This window comes from Oreochromis niloticus, linkage group LG14 (assembly GCF_001858045.2).
Source record: "Oreochromis niloticus isolate F11D_XX linkage group LG14, O_niloticus_UMD_NMBU, whole genome shotgun sequence".
NCBI classification, from domain to species: domain Eukaryota; kingdom Metazoa; phylum Chordata; class Actinopteri; order Cichliformes; family Cichlidae; genus Oreochromis; species Oreochromis niloticus.
In genome coordinates, this window is record NC_031979.2 from 24,228,236 (window position 1) to 24,249,648 (window position 21,413).

General features: G+C 40.3%; 1 protein-coding gene across 1 annotated transcript in view; it reads right to left on the reverse strand.

Annotated features, from left to right (window-relative positions):
* Positions 1-21,223, reverse strand: part of schip1 (schwannomin interacting protein 1) — a 214,385-nt gene extending 193,162 nt beyond the window's left edge. Inside the window, exons 1-5 of the mRNA XM_005459315.4 lie at positions 21,067-21,223; positions 20,737-20,824; positions 12,235-12,302; positions 11,031-11,117; positions 8,538-8,679 (exon numbers count right to left, since the gene is read on the reverse strand). Of these exons, the coding sequence (XP_005459372.1) occupies positions 8,538-8,679; positions 11,031-11,117; positions 12,235-12,302; positions 20,737-20,824; positions 21,067-21,089 (408 nt within the window). The 5' untranslated portion in view covers positions 21,090-21,223. The remainder of the gene's footprint in view (positions 1-8,537; positions 8,680-11,030; positions 11,118-12,234; positions 12,303-20,736; positions 20,825-21,066) is intronic.
* Positions 21,224-21,413: the final 190 nt, after the last annotated feature.

A 21,413-nucleotide genomic window follows, 5' to 3' on the forward strand; every position in this document is an offset into this window, starting at 1 on the left:
CAGAATGACTCTCCTTCTCTTATTTCAAAGGACAGTGGGTTAGTGGGCAAAATGCAGATAGAAAAATAAAAGCAAAAGATGAAGCAGCTGGAAGAAGTCACAAGAAGAAGAGAATAAACAAGCGAAACCTCAAGGAGGGCGAAAGCTAAGGCCAGACAAAAAAGGGAATGAGAGCAAAAGGATATTTGGTAGCTTGTGCAAAGTATTGGCTAGTCTGGCTCGGGACAGACAATTTTAATTTCACAAAACATTCCCACTATTTGTATCTTGCAAACAAATTACATAATGAATCAGCATGAAACTGGCACAGACAGTTAACACTTAAGTAGCATTAAGAAGCAGCATTAGCAAAACACAACAAAGAACAGGATGGATTAAAGGATTGCAAATGGATAAATGAGAGAAAAGCTTCAACTTGAAACCCAACAAAGGGTCCGTTAGGTAATATGAGATTTACCACAGCATTAGAAGAAAAAAAAATATGGAGGTACTGATTTATACAGAGAGCACTTTTGGGCAAACTGGAGCTAAGCGAAGGTTACATAAGTTTGTAGCAAAGACTGAAAGTTCTCACCTTTCCAACTATATTTTTTTCAATATGCTTGCAATCTTGATTGACAGGCTGGAGGGCTGCAGGAAGTCATTTGCATAAGTAAATAAGGACATTCTGAGCAAGTTCACTGTTACCATGGTGACGCTAGAAGACTGTGAGGACACATTTGGCCCATGTTTAAACTGCTACAGGGGAAACTAGACAGGTGCTCTGCATGTGAGTGCACATTATACACGTGCACATACACATGTACGTATGGATCCGGTCCACACATACACACAGCTCTATTCAGTACAGTTAGTATGAATGCATATGCAAACACAAGCGTCTTCACAGAAGATTTAACAATCTATTATAGACAAATGCAAAACTTCAAAGCAGAGGCTCTTTGCTGAGAAGATTTCTGACCTAACAATAGCATGCTTACAGCCCGACAACATTAAAACGCTTTATATTCATCAACTTGTACACATGGTCTGCATAAGAAAAAAGGTGTTTGATCCAGAGGAATCTTACATCTTTGACTTCTTTAATGTGCTGCTTTATTTTAGGGCTGCCACGATTAGTCGACTAGTCACGATTACGTCGACTATTAAAATCGTCGACGACTAATTTAATAGTCGACGCGTCGTTTGAAGCTTTGTAAGATCCCAAAAGACGCAGGAATAAGTAGTAGTATTTAAGAGTGTAATAACGGACTGAAACAGAAGATGGCAGCACTGCATGTACAAGGATGCCAGCTGCCGTTAAACCCCGAAGAAGAAGAAACTGTGTTCCAGAATTCATAGCGCGGCCCAGCGCAGTTGGCAACAATGGCGGCAGCTAGTTAGTTTTAATATTACAATTATTATTCTTTCTGGGTCACAAAATAAACGTTTAACATATTTTCAGGTGTACATTTTACGTCCAATGGATGCATGATCTGATTAGTCGACTAATCGCAAAAATAATCGGTGACTAGTCGACTATCAAAATAATCGTTTGTGGCAGCCCTACTTTATTTATTTATATGTGATGCAGTGAAAACTATTGGTGCATAATGTATGCATCAAATAAAAGGGCAACACCTTGCCCCCTCATTCCTAACTCACTGATCAAAAAACACGAGAAAGGGCAGACTGAGCTGTCAGAAACTCACCCAGAGGACATCGCCTGAGCGTACCCGAGCGAGCTTCAGACACCTAGCCACATTTTTATGATATTATTTGTGTGTTGTCACAAGTGTGCATGTTACAATACTGGATGAATGAGTAACTGTTAACCGTGCAGAAGCTACCCTAGATCTCACATTTTTCAGTATGTTATCTTGTCTCGAAAACACTGACACAGAATCAACTGAGCCCTGAAGCAAGAAAGTCGAGAATGAGAAGCTTTTGAGGAGTTCTTCAAAAAAATCTCCTGCAATTTAAGTTTAACTCTAGCAATACAGAAATAAAATGACACATTTTACATTTATACCTAAACCAATTGTGTTTAGGTATAAAGCAGAGAGCACGATGGATATGTTCTATGATTACAACATATCCATCATGCCGTCCTGACACAAGACTATGCTGGTTGCTGCTCATTTGTACACTTCTCTCGAAAGGTGCGCCTTGACAAATACGCCAAAAGTCAATAAAAGTACACAGATTGTGTAAAGACAACCACTACAAAATTGCCAGAGACCATGTCTCCTTAAATGGCCAGAGAGCATTTCATTAAGGGTCCCTTTTATCGAACTCCCGCTTAAACTGTTAAAACACTGTCGGAGGAAGGATGAGCAGCTTGCCTCTCTGTTAGCGCACATACTAATGAGGCAAACAGCAGCTAGCTGCCACAGCCTGGACTTTATGATATCAGGGAGGTAACAGTTTAACAGTCATTGACTGGCACATCACTCCTTTCTGCTTGACTTTCTTGGTCGATGAAATAAGGACTGTGGGTAATCTGTAGTGAACTCAAATAACAGGAGAGAGATTATTATTGAAAGCAGAAAATCAATCCTTAAAGAAGCTCGGTTTGTGACAAACTCCAGAACATGGGTGGATAAGTGTTTGTAAAAGCTCCTTTTTTTCCTAAGAGTGATTTGTCTCACTTTTAGATATGCACCCATTTGATTTTTTACCCCACACTCCCTCTCCTCTGTAAGGACAACTGTCTCCACTTCTCCCACAGCCTTTCTCGCTGTGCAGTGTATTGCAAACACAGCAGGAGTGCTGTCAGAAGAAGATTATAATGCATCTGATCGGGTCAATGGACAGTAATGATAGATGGCTCCTGAACAGAGGGGAGTGGAACACATAAATGGTGGGTTAAGGGAGACTGAGAGAAAGAGAAGTGGTAGTGAGAGGTTGAGTTAGAGGCTGCACTATTTGTGCAGGTCAGAAAGGAGATCAAACCCCAGCTCTTCCCCTCCCATTTGCTGTCCCCGCTGCTCTTTACACTACTCTTCTCTCCTCAGGGGATCTCGTTATAGAAGACTCATTGGCCTTGAGAACTGAGCCTATCAGCGTATGTGATAGGCTAAAGAGTGGGACAAAAGAGGGGGACAAACATCATGCGTAAGAGAAAGAGTGAGTGAGTGAGAAAACAAAGTGAAAGAGAGAGAATGAATGCATGATGGGGAAAAACTGGGACCTGCAATAGAGGGGGGGAAAGAGCAATTGGAGAAAAGGTGTGAGTGCAAAGAGAAGTGTGCTGAAATGAACAGTAGAGCATATAGCCTTAGGTACCAGATTGTTATTACTGCTGCAGATGGTTTGGAGATGCTTTCAGCAGATTTATGTTGTGCTATAGTGTATATATATATATATATATATATATATATATGTATGTGTGTGTGTGTGCCACATCTCTGTCTGTACGTGACTACATGTGAGCACACATGCCACTATATGCTTGTTTAGTTTAAGTAATGTCAGCTAAATGGCATGTTTTCTAGATAAATAACCAATTAGAAGCTTGTGGGGCGTTTGCAGTGAGCTACAGCATCTAATCAAATCGCTATACACCAGCTGTAAACCATTGCTCTCATCTAAATGCTGCACACAGCCTGCTTTAAATATCCAATCAAGCGATTCAAGACCATGTGCTCACAAAAAAAAAGGAAATGCATAAAATAAAAAGTGAGGACTCCCTTTTCCCTCACGATACTTTGCGTTTTTCTCCTGCTTCTGGGTCGACATCCATTTTGCTGTCTGTCTCTTGTTCATTTGTCATCTTTTTCCTCATTTGTGTAACAGCTTTCATTGATTTGTTTTGGAAGGGCTTTAATGTGCCGCTGAAGATTGTTGCTGTGTTTATATGTGTGTACATAAGCTGATGTGAGCGTGTAATTACGAGTACTTTTCCAGGTCCACGGATGTAAGAGTTAACATCTATCTCGTATGAAGACGTAGAAACAGTGACAAAGAAGGAATCAGACACTTTGACTGACATACCTGTGCCCGTGCACACACTTGATCTCATACCCACGCAAATGTAGAGCTATAAAGGCTTCAAAGGCACAGTTATTATCGTCATAATCACTCCAAAATCTGCTGCATCTTATCTACCTTCTAACTCCTAATCCTTTCAGATTTTCAGTCATCCATCATTCTCTCTCTGCCTTTGGAGAAATTAGCTCTCTCTTCTCCTCATTTTATCTCGCTGTCACATAGCCAAGATGAATTTTTAAGATAGCTTCCCACTGGGCATTCACAAAATCAGTGGCTATTTCGCAGCCTCACTTATAAGCTTAGTCTTGTGCATCCTGTGCAACCCACATTGTTTATAAGTATGCATAGTTTCTAGACTTTAGGCAATGATTGACTACAAATCATTTTTATCTAAGACCTAAAAACATTTCTTGCATTTAAAATTATGTTAGCTTGTCCGATTGCATTTGATCCCAAGAATATGGAGGATGATGTATAAATATGGCTGTAATTAAAAAGGAAAGTCAGCACTTCAATCACATGCTGATTGCTTGATTTAAAAAGCACTCAGGTGGCGTACAGAGGCAAACTACAAAACTCTCTGTCCAACAAATTATGCACCTAACTGTAGATGAAGCGCATTCATTGTAGTCCATCTCTGTGTGTATTTCAGGGCTGAACATTCTTCTTGAGTTTATATTTTGCACAAGCAATCACATTTTCTTCCCTAACGGATACAAATGCAAGAGTTAGTGTCTCTCAGGAAGCCAGCTGAGCCCGGGCCTGTTTTGACAGTAAATAAGCTAATAGGCAAATGTCATGGCTATTAAATGAGTTAAGCCCGATCGATGTCAACTCTGGAGCAGAGGTGTATAAATTCAATTCAAATGAGACACCAACTGACACCAATAAAACATTTGTTAGAATTTGTCAGGAGAAACACCAAGGGATGTGTGCGGGCGCGTGTGCGGTTGCGTGGCAGGGGGAGGGTTTAGGGGTGCATTCGTGAATGTGTAACTGTGCATGGAAAGGCAGTGGGAGGGAAAGCAAGGGATGACATAGAGTGAGGGTGGGAAAAAGGGATTAAGTAGGTAGAGGTGGAGGCATAGATGAAGCCGTCACTTTGCTTTGTGGGATTCTTGGCGGTGAGAGATGAGAGAGTGATCTCCCACGCAGGCTGCAGAAATGCTTACAGTAACACTTTCCCTCCACCTGGGCTGAACAAAAGGAAGGGGAAAAGTGCAAACATGTCACAGAGGCAGGAGGAGATCAATGTCCACAAACACAGTTAGCAGACAAGCAGCCATGGACGCACAAGCTGAATGCAGCTAAGAGGATGTTATGCAATTTATCTTTTTTCATACAGTCAGCTCTGTGCTTTTTATGCTTTTTCATCCTTCTCCTCACAGTCCTATTCTCCTCTTAACTATACATCACTTAAATCATTTCATCAGGCAGCCCACCAGCTGTATCTTTTTCTCTGCAATGACAGCAACCGAGCTGAAGCGTTTTATCTCCATTCTCATCTCAACACTTTGGCTTTGATCTTCGGTTTGTGCGTCTGAACGAACCTCGCCAAACCTTCCCAGAGGGCCACACTCTGCTGTGAATCACGGGGATCTACTCGAGCAATCAAGTCAGCACATATAGATGCTCAAATGTAAATGTACACATAAACTTTTTAAAGCATATTTCAAAAGCAGGACAAACTGTACAGGGTACCTAATAATAGTCTACAATTATGGTCAAATAAAGCAGGAGCACAGAGACATAATTTGTTTCCAGCTTGCAGATAATGTTCTGTTATATATCACTGAATTAGCATCTCTGCTTTCACTGCTCCACACGACCTCATCAGCATTCAAAACTGAAGCTAATCAATTCCCAGGTAAGCTCTCCAGTTTGCCCAGATATGTCTACATAGAGAATGTTAGTTTAGCCCGAAGGCTGGTAGAAACATGACTTGCAATAGTATGGTTTTGCCTTCAGCATGTTAAGCACTTTGGTGGACACCAGTGTTTTAAGTACTGTTTCTGGAAGTTAAATGACGATTGATAACTGCATGCTTAATATGAAGTACACTCAGGCCAGCTCAGCAAAAAAAAAAAAAAAATGTTTGTTGTTCTGAACCTTGCAATTCGTGTGGTCAAGGAAGAAACTGGAGCAGACCAGGAAGCAGAAAACCAGAGACTGAGATTTTTTAACTTTGACAAAATGTGTTTCATGACAAACAGCTGGCTATCCTTGGCAGGAAAGGTTCATTCACTGATTCTCAAAAGTCCATGTTTTAATTAATACAAGTGTATGGGCTAAGTGGAGGTGAAGTCATCACTACATGACGCATGGGCTATGTGTAGCAACCAGTCAGTTGTGAGCCCGTGTGCCAATCAGAAGTTAAAAAAGCAGCATGAAAAGGGAAAAATTGAACTGAAGTACGAGTACTTGAAATTTGTTGTATCTGGATAAACCCTTTGAGGTGTAACATCTTGTTTCAAGGGGATCGACAATTATCCCAGAGAGCAGTACAACTGCAACATCAGCTTGATACTGATGCAATGAGAGCTGAGGTCTGGGAGGTACTGAGAACGTGAGCCTGAATCTAGGAGGTTTTCCAATGTTGGAAGAAGTGAAGAAGGAAAAACCACAGTGCTGCAGTGTCTCCTCTATGTGTGTGTGTTCATGCATATTTCATGGAACTATGATATTGAAGTATGTTTGAACCTCCCCCTCCCCTACAGGCCAGCTGCAAGGTCCTTCAAGCCCACATGAGCCAACATGAAGAACCACATAAACATGCATGCACAAACACACACACACATAGTATGGCACCCTGGCCTTATGCTGATGAATGTCTGTCCTTCAGAGACCACAAGAGCCACAGCAGAGTGATACAGTCTGAATGAGGACAGACGAAGCAAGAGAGAAAAAGATGCAGAGAGCGTGGTGACAAGACAGAGAGGGGAAGAAAAAAAATGGAGTTAAGAGTGTAGTGTGCTGTGGGCGGAGGTGCAAGAGGAGGCAAGGCAAGGCAGTACAGAGGGCAAAGGTTCAGCACAGCTTGTCCAGCATTACTCCACCAAAATAGAGCTTCAAACTGAAAAAGGTAAGGCAGTTTGGGGAGTGAGTGACTCACAGTAAACACTCTCAGCAAAAGTGAGTATTTAATCTCAAAAGATTTTTTTTGTTGTAAACTTTACACTATTCAATTTGAAGTAGCGGAGGAAAAGACTGACTAAGCGTTACTTAACAACATTACACCAGCAGCCCCAGCGTGCATAGGTGTGGGCTGCTTGGTGATATTACAAGTATTTCAATTGTTCAGTTGATGTGAAATACCATTAACAGCCATAATTAAGGTAAAAGTATTTAACTCAATTCAACGTCTCCTCTAATTGTATAACAATTTATTATAATATAGGACTAAAGTGTAAGTAGCATATTACAGTCCATCGTTTTCATGAGTCCAGCATATATTAACATAAAATTTGCAAATAAAAAAATATATTTATATATTAAATATATTGCAATAGTGAAAAGTAACATACTTGATTTTTCAAGAAGAGAGGGGATTCTTTGTCATCCTGGTTTTTAAGTTACAGCAAGTTTCTAATTAGCGAGACATTTTGCTGCTGTTTAATGAACAACAAACTCTTTCAACCAGAACAAACAACCTAATAAACAAAGCACATGCACACACTCACAGTCTCACCAGGATACTAGCCCATCTGTTTGCTAAGGGATTCTTGCTTCCTCTAACACTGCTTAAAAAGAGAGTGGGAAACAAATGCAACCCACACACACTAGTGAGTACGGAGACATGACATCATATTTTTTTTCTGAGCTGAGTCTCTGCAAAGGACGTGGGCAGGAGTGCGCGGGTAGCTTGTGTGTGTGTGTGTGTCTCAGTGTGATTACTAAACTGTGAGAGCCGACACAGACTGGGGAATCAGTGCAGCAGACTAATGTGCGTGCCTCTGCGTCCGCATGTGTCACTTAGAAGTTGAGGCGATCTAAAGGCATCTTTTTTTTCATCTCTGCAATCATCTCCTTATCTCTGCATCTGCTCCTCCTGTCTGACTGTCTTTGTTCTTTCTTATTGTCTTCTCACTGTTTATCAGCTGCTGCTTATGCAGTTATTTTTTTTCTCTGGCTTTTGTTTGGCTGCCATGCCCTGTGAGCATTGTTTAATGCTCCCCCACATTCCCTGAGGAGATTGGGGGGAGTGTGGGGGTAAGATGGGGGAGGACAAGGGCATAGGCACTTCATTAATCAATCAACCAGCTTTGAAAATTTACCTAATTAATGGCTAATTACAGATCTGGGCACAGTGCCAGCTGGCATCCCATCCACCTACACCCCTGCAGTCCCCCAAATGACACTAGAGGTAAACATCCCTCCCTCGCTCCCTCTTTTTTACTCTCATCTTTGTTAGTCTACCCATCCGTGCATCCACACCCCCCATTTGTTATTCATTCTCTACTGTAACAACAGATCACCGCTGATCACTCACACAAGACATCTCTGAGCACTTGGCTCGTTCTCGTGTCACACCATATGGCTGTCTGATTTTGTTTTCGCAGTCTCACCGGTGAAATATTGGTGGTCATCACAGGTTCCTGGAGGCTCTCTGAAGGCACAGTCTCTCTCCAATCATCATTGGTTCGGTTCTTGTCTTGTGCCTGCCAGCTCTCTCTACGGGACATACTGGCACGCCAGGCCCGCTGGATCCTGGTGACATAAGTCAGAAAAATGTATTTATTGAGACATATCTTGCATTTTTTTTAAAAAAGGGTGTTCAATTTTGGAGTTCCCAGTGAAAGGAAATGGATTTGGTGAAACTTTATGGAAGCAATGTTAAGTATTTGCTTCAAGGATGTTTGATGAACGATTGTTGGAGCGATAGCTGCTGAGCATAAAATACACAATGTTGTGCTGCCATAACCAAAGACAAGCAACAGTGTCGTTTTTTTCTTATTCACTTTTAAAAATAAGAATAATAATGTAGCAAAGACAGCAACATTCATTGGACACTTCATTAGGTCTATTGCTAGTGCAGGGCTGGACACCAATCTGTCTTGAAAACTGTCTTGACTCTTTCAAGGCATAGATTCACAAAGGAGCTGGAAACATTCCTCATTTTGGTCCATACTGACATGATGGCGTTCATTTGCTGCAAATTTGTCAGCTTTACATCCATGGTTTGAATCTCCCATTCTACCACATCCAAAAAGTTCTCTACTGAATTGAGATCTGGTGACTGTGGAGGCAATTTGAGTACAGTAAACCTAATGTCATATCCCACACTATTACACCAGGACTACCCACCTGAACTGTTTCGCTCATGATGTGTTATGTAAATTGTGACTCGTCTATCTTAATGTTGCAGCAGAAAGAGTCAGACCAGAGAACGTTTGTCCAATTTTTGTGAGCTAGTGTAAATTGTAGCCTCAGTTTCCTGTTCTTAGCCAACACCCGGTGTGGTCTTCTGCTGCTGTAATGCTCTTCTGCTCTTCTGCACACCTTGTTTGTAAAAATTGCTTATTTTTGTTACTGTAGCATTACTGTAAGCTCAAAACAGTCTGTCTATTCTCCTCTAACATCAACAGATGCTCACTATTTTCTCTTTGTCTGACCATAAACCTGAGATAAATGTGAAGTAGGTTAAAATTTTCTGAATCAAATCAAGTCACCTTTCTTCCCTTTTCTGATACTCGGTTTGTACTTCAGGCGGTCAAGACAACCTCTAAATACCTTTATTGGTATCACGTGATTGGCAATAATTCAGTTTACCTAATAAAGTGGCTGGTGAGCATAGAAATACCTAAGAAGTCGTAAAGAAGTAAGACTAACAATTACCCATTAAAGAAACGTAACACAGCTCATTCTTTATTCTCCGATCACTTAATATTTATCAAATTTAACAGCTTTGGTGCAGAGCTTTAAACACATCTGCAGTACTGCTGGGCTTGTTCTCAGTAGCGACAGCATACAATAATGAATTTGCAGTATATGTGTGAGTATATACACTGTCTGTCTGGCATAGTTGTAAGACTGAGCCAAAACAGGTTTTTTGCTTTTTTTAAAAATTTGCCTATAATTATGAATAAAGGTTAACTTAAATTTGAATGTTCACCAAAAATACAAGACAAAAAAAAAGCACAAACACAGTTAAGGTTAAAATAGTTCACTTCCACTTCTGCTTCTTCATAAAACAGAAGGAATATTGCCAAGATGCAAGATATTAAGTAAACGAGTGCATCACAGCAGATTTCTGTCTCTCTTTCTTTAACTCATCTTCTTATTTAGTTCCTTTAATTTCCATGACAACTTCTCCTTCTTGGCCATTCTCAAACATCTTTCTCCTCAGTTTCTCGCTTAACTTTGTCTATTTTTTCCTTTTCCCTTGTCCTCTCCCAGCCTAGGTTCCCAACCTTCTACAGACAGCTTTCTCTCCATCTTTCACTTTCCGCTCACTTTCATCCCAGTAGTCACCTCAACACCAGACTCCAGGATGGAGTGTAGGATCAATTACCCGATGGAGAAACACATTCACCTCCAGTGGAGCAGAGAGACAGCTGAGGCAAATGGAACAAATTGAATTAAACCACATCTTCTAGCTCCAAGCCACTACCTTTTCCTCTTCCTTCGCTCCTCGTTTTTCTTCTCCCTTTGCTTTTTCAGTCTCTCCATTTCCGTGTTTTCCTGTTTCATTGACTTTTCTCTGAGTTCATCCAAACACTTTTTCCTTATCTGTCAATTTTTTTATCCTAGAGAGAAATAGCTTTTTCTTTTCTATCCTTGGCTTCCAATGAAGTGAGAGCCTGAGGCCAGAGCTGTTCTTCCCTGTCGCACCTACAAGTGTGTAATTGTGTAGATGGAAGCTGACAAGAGTTAATGCTTTCAAAAGTGACCCTTGACCCCACAAGTCCATGACCCCAAAGCACAGAATGAATTGAAAGGAACTGAACATGGATGATATTCAAAATGAAAGCCTTTCATATTGTAGGAATCTATTGTTATGACTGGGTATTGTATAAACAGTCATAATGATACATAAAGCAGCCACAAGTGATACTCACACAACAGCCTTTATCTCTAGGTGCTGTTGTTGATCACGGCAGTGAAGGCTATTGTCGTCCTCCATCTCACTCCTACATGGACAACTTCTACGACGATAACAGGGCAGATAAAGAATAATTATGAGGTCGGAAATATAAATACTGGCATCAACACAGAACATGGTGCATGCAAATCATCTAAAACATGATAAGTTGTAGGGGTTACTGCAGATACTAGGCTAGTGAAACCCCAATCCCAAAAACATACATAAAAGCAAACAATGTTTTGCAAATCTCATAAATTCGTATTTTATTCACAAGAGAACAGAAAATATACCAAATGTTTAAAATGAGAAAATGCACCATTTTAAGAAAAATATCCCACTTTGAATTTAATGGAAATGCCTCAAAAGGTTGACATGAGTGCAACCAAAGGTTGGAAAATTAAGTGGTAATAAAACTAATTAGGCTCACTGGTAACAGTTAAGTAATTTGACCCATAATTTCTCAAAAGTAAAGATGGCAGATGCTCACTAATCTGCAAAAAAAAATGCATGCACAAATTGTTGAACTGTTTTAGAATAATGTACAGCAACTGGCATTTGCAAAGATTGAATATCTCATCATCTGCATTATATGATATCAAAGATAAAAGAGAGATTTCTCCAAAAATCTGGAGAAATCTCTGTGTGCAAGAGACATGGCCTACAGTCAATATTGGAATGTCGATGATCTTAAGGTCTCAGACAGCACTGTCTTAATAACAGATGATTCTGTCAGGGAAGCCACTGCATGGACTCAGGAACATTTAAAGAAGAATACACGTGTACATACAGAAGAAGAGCTAGCTTGTTATCGGCAATCAGTTCAAATGCCTGCATCTCTGATGGTATGGGGGTGCACAAGTGCCTATGAAAGTTGCAGCTTGCATATGTGGAAAGGCACCATCAATGCTAAAAGGTACATTTTTTTAAATCTGTGTGCTATTATGAATAAAATATGGGTTTATGAGATTTGTAGATTCATGTATTCATTTGTCATTTACATCTTAGACAGCAGCCCAACTTTTTTGGAATTGTAAAATAAGGTACTGTTATGGCAAAATGGTTCTGATAGCATCGGGGCTTTAAAATCCAACATTGCATCTTCCTATTGTGGAGAATACCGTGTGCTTTGGGCTTTTTCGCTCATTTAAGAGTAGGCAGATTTCTGTACAGGGTCTTACCTTTCTATCTTTTGAACAGCTTGGCCTCCGCTGTGGTTGCAGAAGCGATGATACCTTTTCACTTCTTCCTGGCAGTTGAAAAACATCAATATGTCAGCATGGTTTATAATTCTCAGTGTTAGTGGAATACGAATATGACACCGGAAAAGCTGTACGATAATAAATCTGCAGTATATCTATCTGTATGTGTAATTAATAACACCTACACACATACTGCCTGGCATAGCTACATAACTGAGTCAAATCAGGTGATTTTAATATTTGTTGTTGCTATCAGTCCACTTTAACCTCAAATAAGGGCGCATATTTGAGTCACTTGATTAACACAGATTTGTAAGTTGGAATAATGCCGATGCATAGCAGCATATGTCGTCTGCAGGTGCCAACTAGCCGGGTATCCACTAAGAAGAGCCACCATCTCTAAATAATAGGTCATAGCAGGTCTCACTACAATCTTGTAAACATTTCCTTTCACTCTTGCTGCTGTTATTCTGTTAAAAATCAACCCTGGCAGCTTTTCTCCACCTCTTCTTCACTTGTCTCATGCACTGTCTGTTGCTTTGAATGGTCTGCCACAGACATTTAAACTCCACCTTCACTACCTCTACCCCTTGCATCTTTACTGCTCCACCAGTGTTCCTTTCATTCACACACAAGTATTCTGTCTTGCTTCTACTCACTTCATTCCTTTACTCTCCAGGCCATACCTCCACCTCTCCAGGCTCTCCTTATCTGCTCCCCACTCTCACTAGACATGACAATGTTATCCTCAAATATCATCTGTCAACATGTCCATCGCTGCCACAAACAAGAAGGGCTTCAGCACTTATCACTGAGCTTACACCCACCCCCACCTTGAACCCTTCTGTCACTTTTACTGTACACCTCACTGATGTCTCGCTGTACTGCACCACCCTTTGCCACTCCTGATTTCCTCATTTTGTATCACAGTTCCTTTCTTAGTACCTTATCATATGCTTTCTCTAGATCCACAAAGACACAAAAAACCCCTCTCACCTTCTCTATCAAAATTCTTAAAGCAAACATTGCATCTATAGTACTCTCTCGGCATGAAGCCATACTGCTGCTCACTGATCATCATCCCTGTCCTTAACCTTCCTTTCAACCACTTATTCCCACAGTTTCATGGTATGACTCATCAACTTTATCCCTCTGTAGTTATTATTAGGGTTGTCATGATACTGCAGTTGCAAACTTTATATCGATACCTGGGAAAATACACCATACAATTTTGATACCACTAGGAAGATTTTTGCCCTTCTGCAACAACAGAAGTAAAAGTTTTTGAAAAAGTTCATTTGTTAATTTCCAACTAATTTTCCCGGTTTTAAGTTATATTTAACAAAACCGGTATTAGATTAAGATCAAGTTGAAAAGTGTTAGTTTGGAGCTTTTATCCAGTTCACAAATTATTTAGATGATTTCATTACAGACCCTGAAGATAAAATATATTTTAGAATCTACTAATAAACTAATGGTTCAGCAAACAGCACAATACCTAACATCTAAATAATGTAATTATTGTAGAAGAGCATTATGGAAAAGTTACAAATAAATTATGGATAAAGTGTGCTTTTACTTATACTTATATTAATAATAATAATAATAATAACAACAATAATAATAATAATAATAATAATAATAATAATAATGATAATAATAATAATAAAGAAATAAAAGAAGTTGTAAAAAACAGAGCACTCACTTTTAAATCTGACCACACAGTTTGCTACATCAAAATAAATGACGCATTTTAATAAATTACTGTAAAAATAGAAAAGTTACATTTTATCATCTTGCCTGCTGCTGCCTGCAGCCTCTCTCTGCAGCTCTTTGCATCCTCAGCACTACTCATCAGTCCTGAAACCGCTGCTCTGCTCCAGACTTTCACCTTTCATTTGCTCTGTTTAGGTCTTGAAACTGTGCTCAGTTCAGCTATAGTTCCCTCACTGCTAACTGATAATTGCTAACTGGCTAACGTTACTGTGTGTGCCAGACAGGTTAACATTTATGATAACTGTCTAATACTTCAATGTCATTGAAACAGGAGGTTTACTGACGACTGAAATTCTTCCTAAAGTCTTGTTCAGTGTCATAAACGTTAACTTCTTTAGTTGCGAGTGAGGAGAGGACCTCTTTGCCTCACTGTGTCAGCTGGAGGAAGTAAAGACAGCACTGTTTCTATCAGTGTTGTTGCAAATACGTATGCATTTCCTCCTCACCAGGATTGTGTTAAACATTCTGGTTAAAATGTCCGCTAACTGCTCTTCTGGACACCATCACACATCCACGGGTATGTCTTCTGGAACACCAGTCCTTCCATCTCTTCATAGCTGTCCTCACTTCTTCCTTACTACTCTTCTGCACTTCCTGCACTAACTTTTCTCCATTTGTCCCCCTCTTTCATATCTTCATTAACCAGCTTCTTAAAGTACTCCTTCCTTGTTTTCAACACACTTCCCACATTTGTTAGTTCCCATCTCTATCTGTAACCACCCTAACATGCTGCACATCCTTTCCAGCCATCTCACCAATCAATACAAGTTCTCCTTCCTTAGTGTTCAACCTCATACACAATTCACTATAAGCTTTTTCCTTTGTTACCTCTCCCAGCCTATCAGACTTTATCTTTTCTAACCTTTTCCTTTGAATACTTTCCTCAATTCCTTGTCTTCTTTCCTCTGTAAAGAGTCAAATACCTTTTTGGCAGTTTCCTTTACTGCTTCATCTGTATTTTTCCAGTCATCTGGAAACTCGTCACTACTACCCAGAGCCTTTCTCTTGCAAACACAATACATCTACCTTCCTTCTCGCCATCATATCAGTCAACTCTCTCCCTTTACCTGTCATGGTTCCTACATTTGAAATCTCTACTGTCATCTCCATATTCCAGCCTTGTCTTTTCTTTTCTCTCGCTGGCTCAGAACACTTTCAGCCTCTCTTCTTCCTTTGTTTTTGGCCAACAGTACCACAGTTTGCATCCTGATAGTTAACAGCACTGGAGGCAGTTGCTGTTAAACCAGACCATGACAAATTTGGTATGGATAGCTCATTTTTGATGATTTGCTTGATTTGGCCTAGATTTTATGCCGAATGCTTTTCCTGATTCAAACGTCTTATATCTGGGCATGGGACTGACAATGCATCTGGAAAAATTGTGATTTTTGTAGGCTGAACTAATTCACACGCCTTAAGTACATTTATCTAGTTATTCATCCAACTTTACATTTTTGTTCTCGTCTTTAAATACAATAAACCTTACTTCAAAAATTAATGTGCCAAATGATGTAACATAATATTCATACTCTAAATTGTAAAATTTTGAAATATCAACATTGAGTATAAAAATAAACCTGGCTAAATCAAGGAAATTAAAATGATACAATTCTTTTATAAGGCGTTATCGGTGCATAAACACTACTAATGGATCATTGCTTGATAGTGGTTGCTAGGCAACATGGTTACATAGGTAAGAACCTTTAGGGGCCTTTAGATACCTGTGTGAAAAGTTTGGTTGCACAACTGATTGTGTGGGAGTAGTTTGCAGACAAACCAACAAATATTTTTTCTATTACACTAAAATACACATAAAATGTATAAACAATCAGCTGTGGCAGTTTGAACTTCATACGTCTGTGTTTCTCATACAACTCGTTCTGTTGAGGTTAAAATACAAAATGTACTTTTGAAAGGTCTGGGAAAACCTGTGTTTCCAAATTTCATTCTTTCTAGATGACAATATGCCCATTAAGATGACAAGAAACTATTTAATGTATGTAGTCTTGGCATTGTCCAGTTACATAACTACTGCACAAATCGCAGTTTGAACATCACCACACAAACTTATACTAGACTTGTTGGGGAAAGAAAAAGACTACTTTGCAACATATTCTCAGGCCAGACATCCTAGAGTTCATAATTTCAACTGCAGCCTTTTGTATTCAATACATACAAAATCAAATCTTTTGAGCAAAATTTTGTGTCACAGCGCATTCATTTTCTATATGTTTTGCACATTTTGGTACATGTAATACACGCATTGTGTGCTGTTACTGTATTAGTTTGACTCTTCTAAATGTTTATGCATATCTACCAACCAAAGCCAATAATGGATTAAGTGTTCAAGATGCCAGGCAAAGGGCCAGTAAGGATTTAAAATATAAGTGTGTCAACAAGTGTTATGCCGTATCAAATGAAGACTCCATCCAGATGCTCTAGCCAAAATAAGAATCCATGACTAATGGCAATGGCAGTGTTAAATGGAATGAATGTGTTAGCATATTTTATATTATATTTGTTAATATAAAAATGCTGATATGCTAAAATACATGGATTCTACTGAGATGAGACATAATTACTGTTCGTGATACTGATTATGTTAAAGATCAGCCGACTAATCACATCCTAAAGTGCCTAGTATTAGTTACTAATATTTACTGAAGCTATGTTTTTTTGTTTGTTTTTTTACAGCTACTATTTATTCACCACCAACTGTAATCTCTTGGGTTTCTGAACGAGATAAAATGCTCTACAATTACATAAGAAATATCAAGGGAGGGATATTGCTTGCAGTCTATAGGGCAATTGATTAAATCAACACCTGAATACATGCTTGCATAGAAACGGGGATATTAGTGAAACCTGCTGCTCCTGTGCATGTAAACTAGTTTATCACATTATTTTCAACAGCAAGATAAGGACAGTCAATAGACTGGGATGCAAGGTAAAGACAAGCATTAAGTTGCTGAAAAATGGGAGATGGATGGAAAAGGGGAATAAAGGGGAGAGAAAACAACAGCACATAGCAGAAAGTCTGCTTCCCTTTAATTGATGAGTTATTAAAATCATTATTTCTCAGAGTCCTAGTTCTATCACAAAGATCGATGGCAGGCACCGCTGAACGTCCACACTAAAACACTTACACACATACACAAGACACGTGTAGGAGATGGTCGGGCCTTTGTGCCCTTGTCTCTCAGCAGGATAAAGCCCCTCTCCACAAGCCCGTGGACACAAACACTGCACTAGAACAGTAAATGCACCTGCATACGTGCACAGCAGCATGTATGCAAGCACGTATACACCTCAGTCTGATCTCAGAGGATTTCATTACAGTGTGTTGATGCGCCGAAACATCTGCATTACACTATTGACTCTTTAGCTGTTGCTCGACTTGCCGATCAGCCCGAGGAAATGCCCAATCAAGAGGGCTGTACCACTGGAGGTGCTCATTAATTGTGACATTGGAAATCAATTTACATGCGCAGTGCATGAGAGGAGTAATATGGAAGTTAACATTTACTCTTTCGTCTGAGTCCCCAAGTACAAAAAGAGCCTTCAGAGAGATGAGAGTGTTACTGAGGTGTTTCTGTGATTACGTAATGTGAAATCTTGTTTTCTCTTAGTATTATAGCTATGCAGTAAAAGAGTGGCAATAAATGTGTTTATATAGAAAGCTTTATATCCTTTAAGAGGCGAGAAAGGGGTACGAGAAAACTAGGAGAGAGAAAGAAGAAAAGACAAACAAATCCAAATGAAAGTGTTGTGTGAAAACAGTTACATGTTGATTATATTATAACATGTAGAGACCTTTAATTGGCAGGTGCAACTGAATGTATACATTCTCATAAATCCTAGGCTGCTGTACTTACACAGCTATCAATATCTGGCTGGAGTACATCTAGTAAAGCTAGAAGAAGCAAATCAGGTACGGCAACATGAAAAAAGTAGATGAAGGGCTGTAAATAAAAAGTTAAAAACCCCCTCATACATACATGTTTATTTGAGAGACATCCACAGATTTAATCTATAAATCAAAAGACATGATTCCAGTGGAAGAGCCATTACGCAGCATTTACACTAAGGCTGAACAGGCACATATTTTAACTATCTGTTCCTCTTTTGATCTGCTGTCTTTTGCTGTTGCGAGGTAATTCTGCTCGACACGTGATGACAGATCTCAAAACTGTTAGTTTTGTCAATTTTCTGCTGACCAGCTGTTTTGGTTGGGCGGCAGATTCATCTCTTTCGCACTGATGCACTCAGAATATACTTTATTCGATATGAGCCTTCAAAACTGCCTGTGTTGAGCATATGGCACTGCAGTGCAGAATGCAGAACATTCAAGAGGCTGAAAATGGTGAGGTACAATGAGGGAAGCAAGAGCCTATCAATTAAGAAGAAGTGAGCACAGAGTTATTCAAAAAAAATGCAATAGAAGAAGAAGATATGAAGTGGGTGGGGTGTGATGAAAAGAGATGAAGGAGGTGTGAGAAAATGATCACACAGCCCATCAAAATGCAAAATGGAGCACTTGGGAGTATCCCCCAGCCGGTACTATTAACCAGCAGAGAGCTGCTCTGGTTAACATACGGTGAGGAAAGTTCTGAGCACATATAGACAAGGTCATCATCGGTAAGAGGTCTTCTTTCAGTGATCAAAGACTGTAAGCTCGCACTTCGAGACCTGACCAGCCTTCAGGGACATTTTAAAGGGATGAGATGGAAATCACCACAGAACTGGCAGATATTTGTGTGTTTTACCGTGAGGTGGGAAGAGGTGTTTTTTTACCTGTGGCACTAGATCCCAGCGTGAATATGAACACTGGGGTGGGCAAAGAACACACCTGTCTGTCAGCGTGCAAGCTCCTGCTGCTCGTCCACATCATTACAACTCAATCGCGGGGCGTTTGAGTGAGCTAGCGCAAACAGCACTCAGCGCTGCTCTGTCCCACTCAGGGAGATACAGTAATGCACTTCTGAAATATGACACCCTTCCCTGGCACCACACTCCTACTATGTACAACCCTCTGCATAACAGAATGCTGCAGCTGTGCCTAAAATGCAGGACTCTGATGTTGCCCTGTCCCACGATACAGGATCTGAATGAAATCCATGGATGTTCAGCTCCCGTTGAATATATTCATTAAAAAGACTGCACACTGGGACATTATTTTCTTGATTTTTATTGAATTATAAGTCTCATGCATGATACTGGTAACTGATTTCAAGATTCCAACTGTGAGCGCTGCATCAAATGTTCCACCTTTTATATTTTATACTTAACCCCATTAGATGTGACACCATTGGCATGCTGTTTAAATAATCTCTCTGTAAAATGATTAACAACACGGACCCATGGCCATAAAATTCAGCTTTTCCATTGATTACGGGGTAATAGCTAGATAGATTAATGCGTTTCTCACGGGGTTCCCACCTCGGCAATGAATCTGAATCACTCATGCACACGGAGCAAGTAGAGCAGCCTCAGTAACCCACATTTGTATCCTCACTCATATATATCTAATGCCAATTACTGATTGGTCCTTCACCGAGCTTCTTCACGTCCTCCTCAGCAGTCTTGCATGAATCCACCCTGACACAGCATGTCACAGAGCTGAGCTAGGTCAATTCAGAAATTTCATTTTTGGGAAAGTGATGATGAAATTCAGCTGTCAGGTCACGCAGTGGAAACACATCAGGATAAAATCTGAAGTCAAAATGAGCAAGTGTAGGAGGATGTGAAATAAATGGGGGGGGGGCACCATCATATATTGCAGAGTAAGTCAAAAAGCTATGATGGAACTCTGCTTTCAGATCTCACAGGCTCAATATCTCCAGCCACCGATAATGCGCAACACTACATCACCGGCATTAAATATTCAGGCGCTCGCTACACCTAGGTGAACTTGTGCACCTATACACTCACCTCGAGCACACAAAGGAAACAGTCTGTTAAAGATGACTCGAGCAGAACAGAATTTACATTAGCAAGTCAACTGCAACAACTGCTCCTTTCAAACCAGATGTCAGAGCTATTAAACCCTATACATGAGCTCTGGACTGCAATGAGGAACACATGCCAGCCCCATTCAGCTGAGCAGTTCAACTATGGCATGACTATTTCTTTTCTGAAAATGAAGTCATTTATAATGAAGGGTGCTATATGTAGTATTAATGAGACCTTTTTTAGTTGCAGCCACGACGATAATCTTTGAGTGGCCCCGAGCCAACATAAAAAAAACAATTTCCTAAACCAAACTGAACTCAGTCAGTTTTACCATTTTAATTGGTGAATAAGGGAAGCAGAATTCAAAGCAGTTAGGGAGCAAGGGAGAAAAACGGCTTTAATATAGTTTTTGAAAAGATTTTCCATTGTGCATAATGTTGGTGCTTTTCTAATGTCTTTCCACAGTGCAACAGAAGTCCAAAAGCGGATAATGAAAGACATTCTTTAATAGATGTTTGCAACATACACCGTCTTCTCTCCTCTCCTACAAGTGTGTGGTGCCCAGCAGTGAAAGCATCAACTTAGCGCTCCAAAAAAGAATGACAAAGTGAATGACATCATTACTGAACTGTTCCCTCACCGAAAAAAAGAACAGTCTGTCATCCATCCACAGACGAGACTTTCCCAGCACCAGACAATTATACATAATCTATTTTACAATAATGACAACAAGACTAACAGGCTGCATCTTACCTGGTTATTGATGCACAGAGCAAGGTGCTTCCTCTCCCGAGCCAGACTCCCGCTGCGCAGTCTCACCTCCTCTCCTTGGTGAACATTTCTGGAAGGACATCACTCAAGTTAGGGTGCAAAACTCTCAAAAATATGAAATATGTCAAAAGCTCTCGGCATACGAGCAGCCTGTACTCTGTGTCCAGCTGCAGAGAGTACCGATACGCAGGATTTTAAAACCACTCCTCAGTGCTTGAAGCAGCCTTTACCGGAGCTTCCCGTTTAACCGAAATAATAAACACTGCTGCTTTACATTTGGGACTAAGGCGAGTCGCTGCGTGGGTTACTAACCTGTACGTGCCGCTCCTCAGCATGACGAGCTCTCCACCCGCAGTCAGACAGAGATGCAGTGAACACTTTGAGTCGGGAGCAGCCGGTGAGCGACCACACTTGGAAAATTTTCGCAGCCAATGGGATGCTGAGGGTGTGCGCGTGCCCCCCGCCTTTGCTTTTCAATACAGCGCCCCCCACGCGCGCGTGTTGACACGGCGTCATTTAACTTGGCGATCGACTTTAATCGCTGTATTCTGCACGGCTTATCTTTTTTTTGGTGTGTGTGTGTGTGTGTGTGTGTGCTGGGAATGGCTCACGGTGTGCCAATCTATTTGCTCTTAGCAACTTACTTCCAGGGTGTGGGT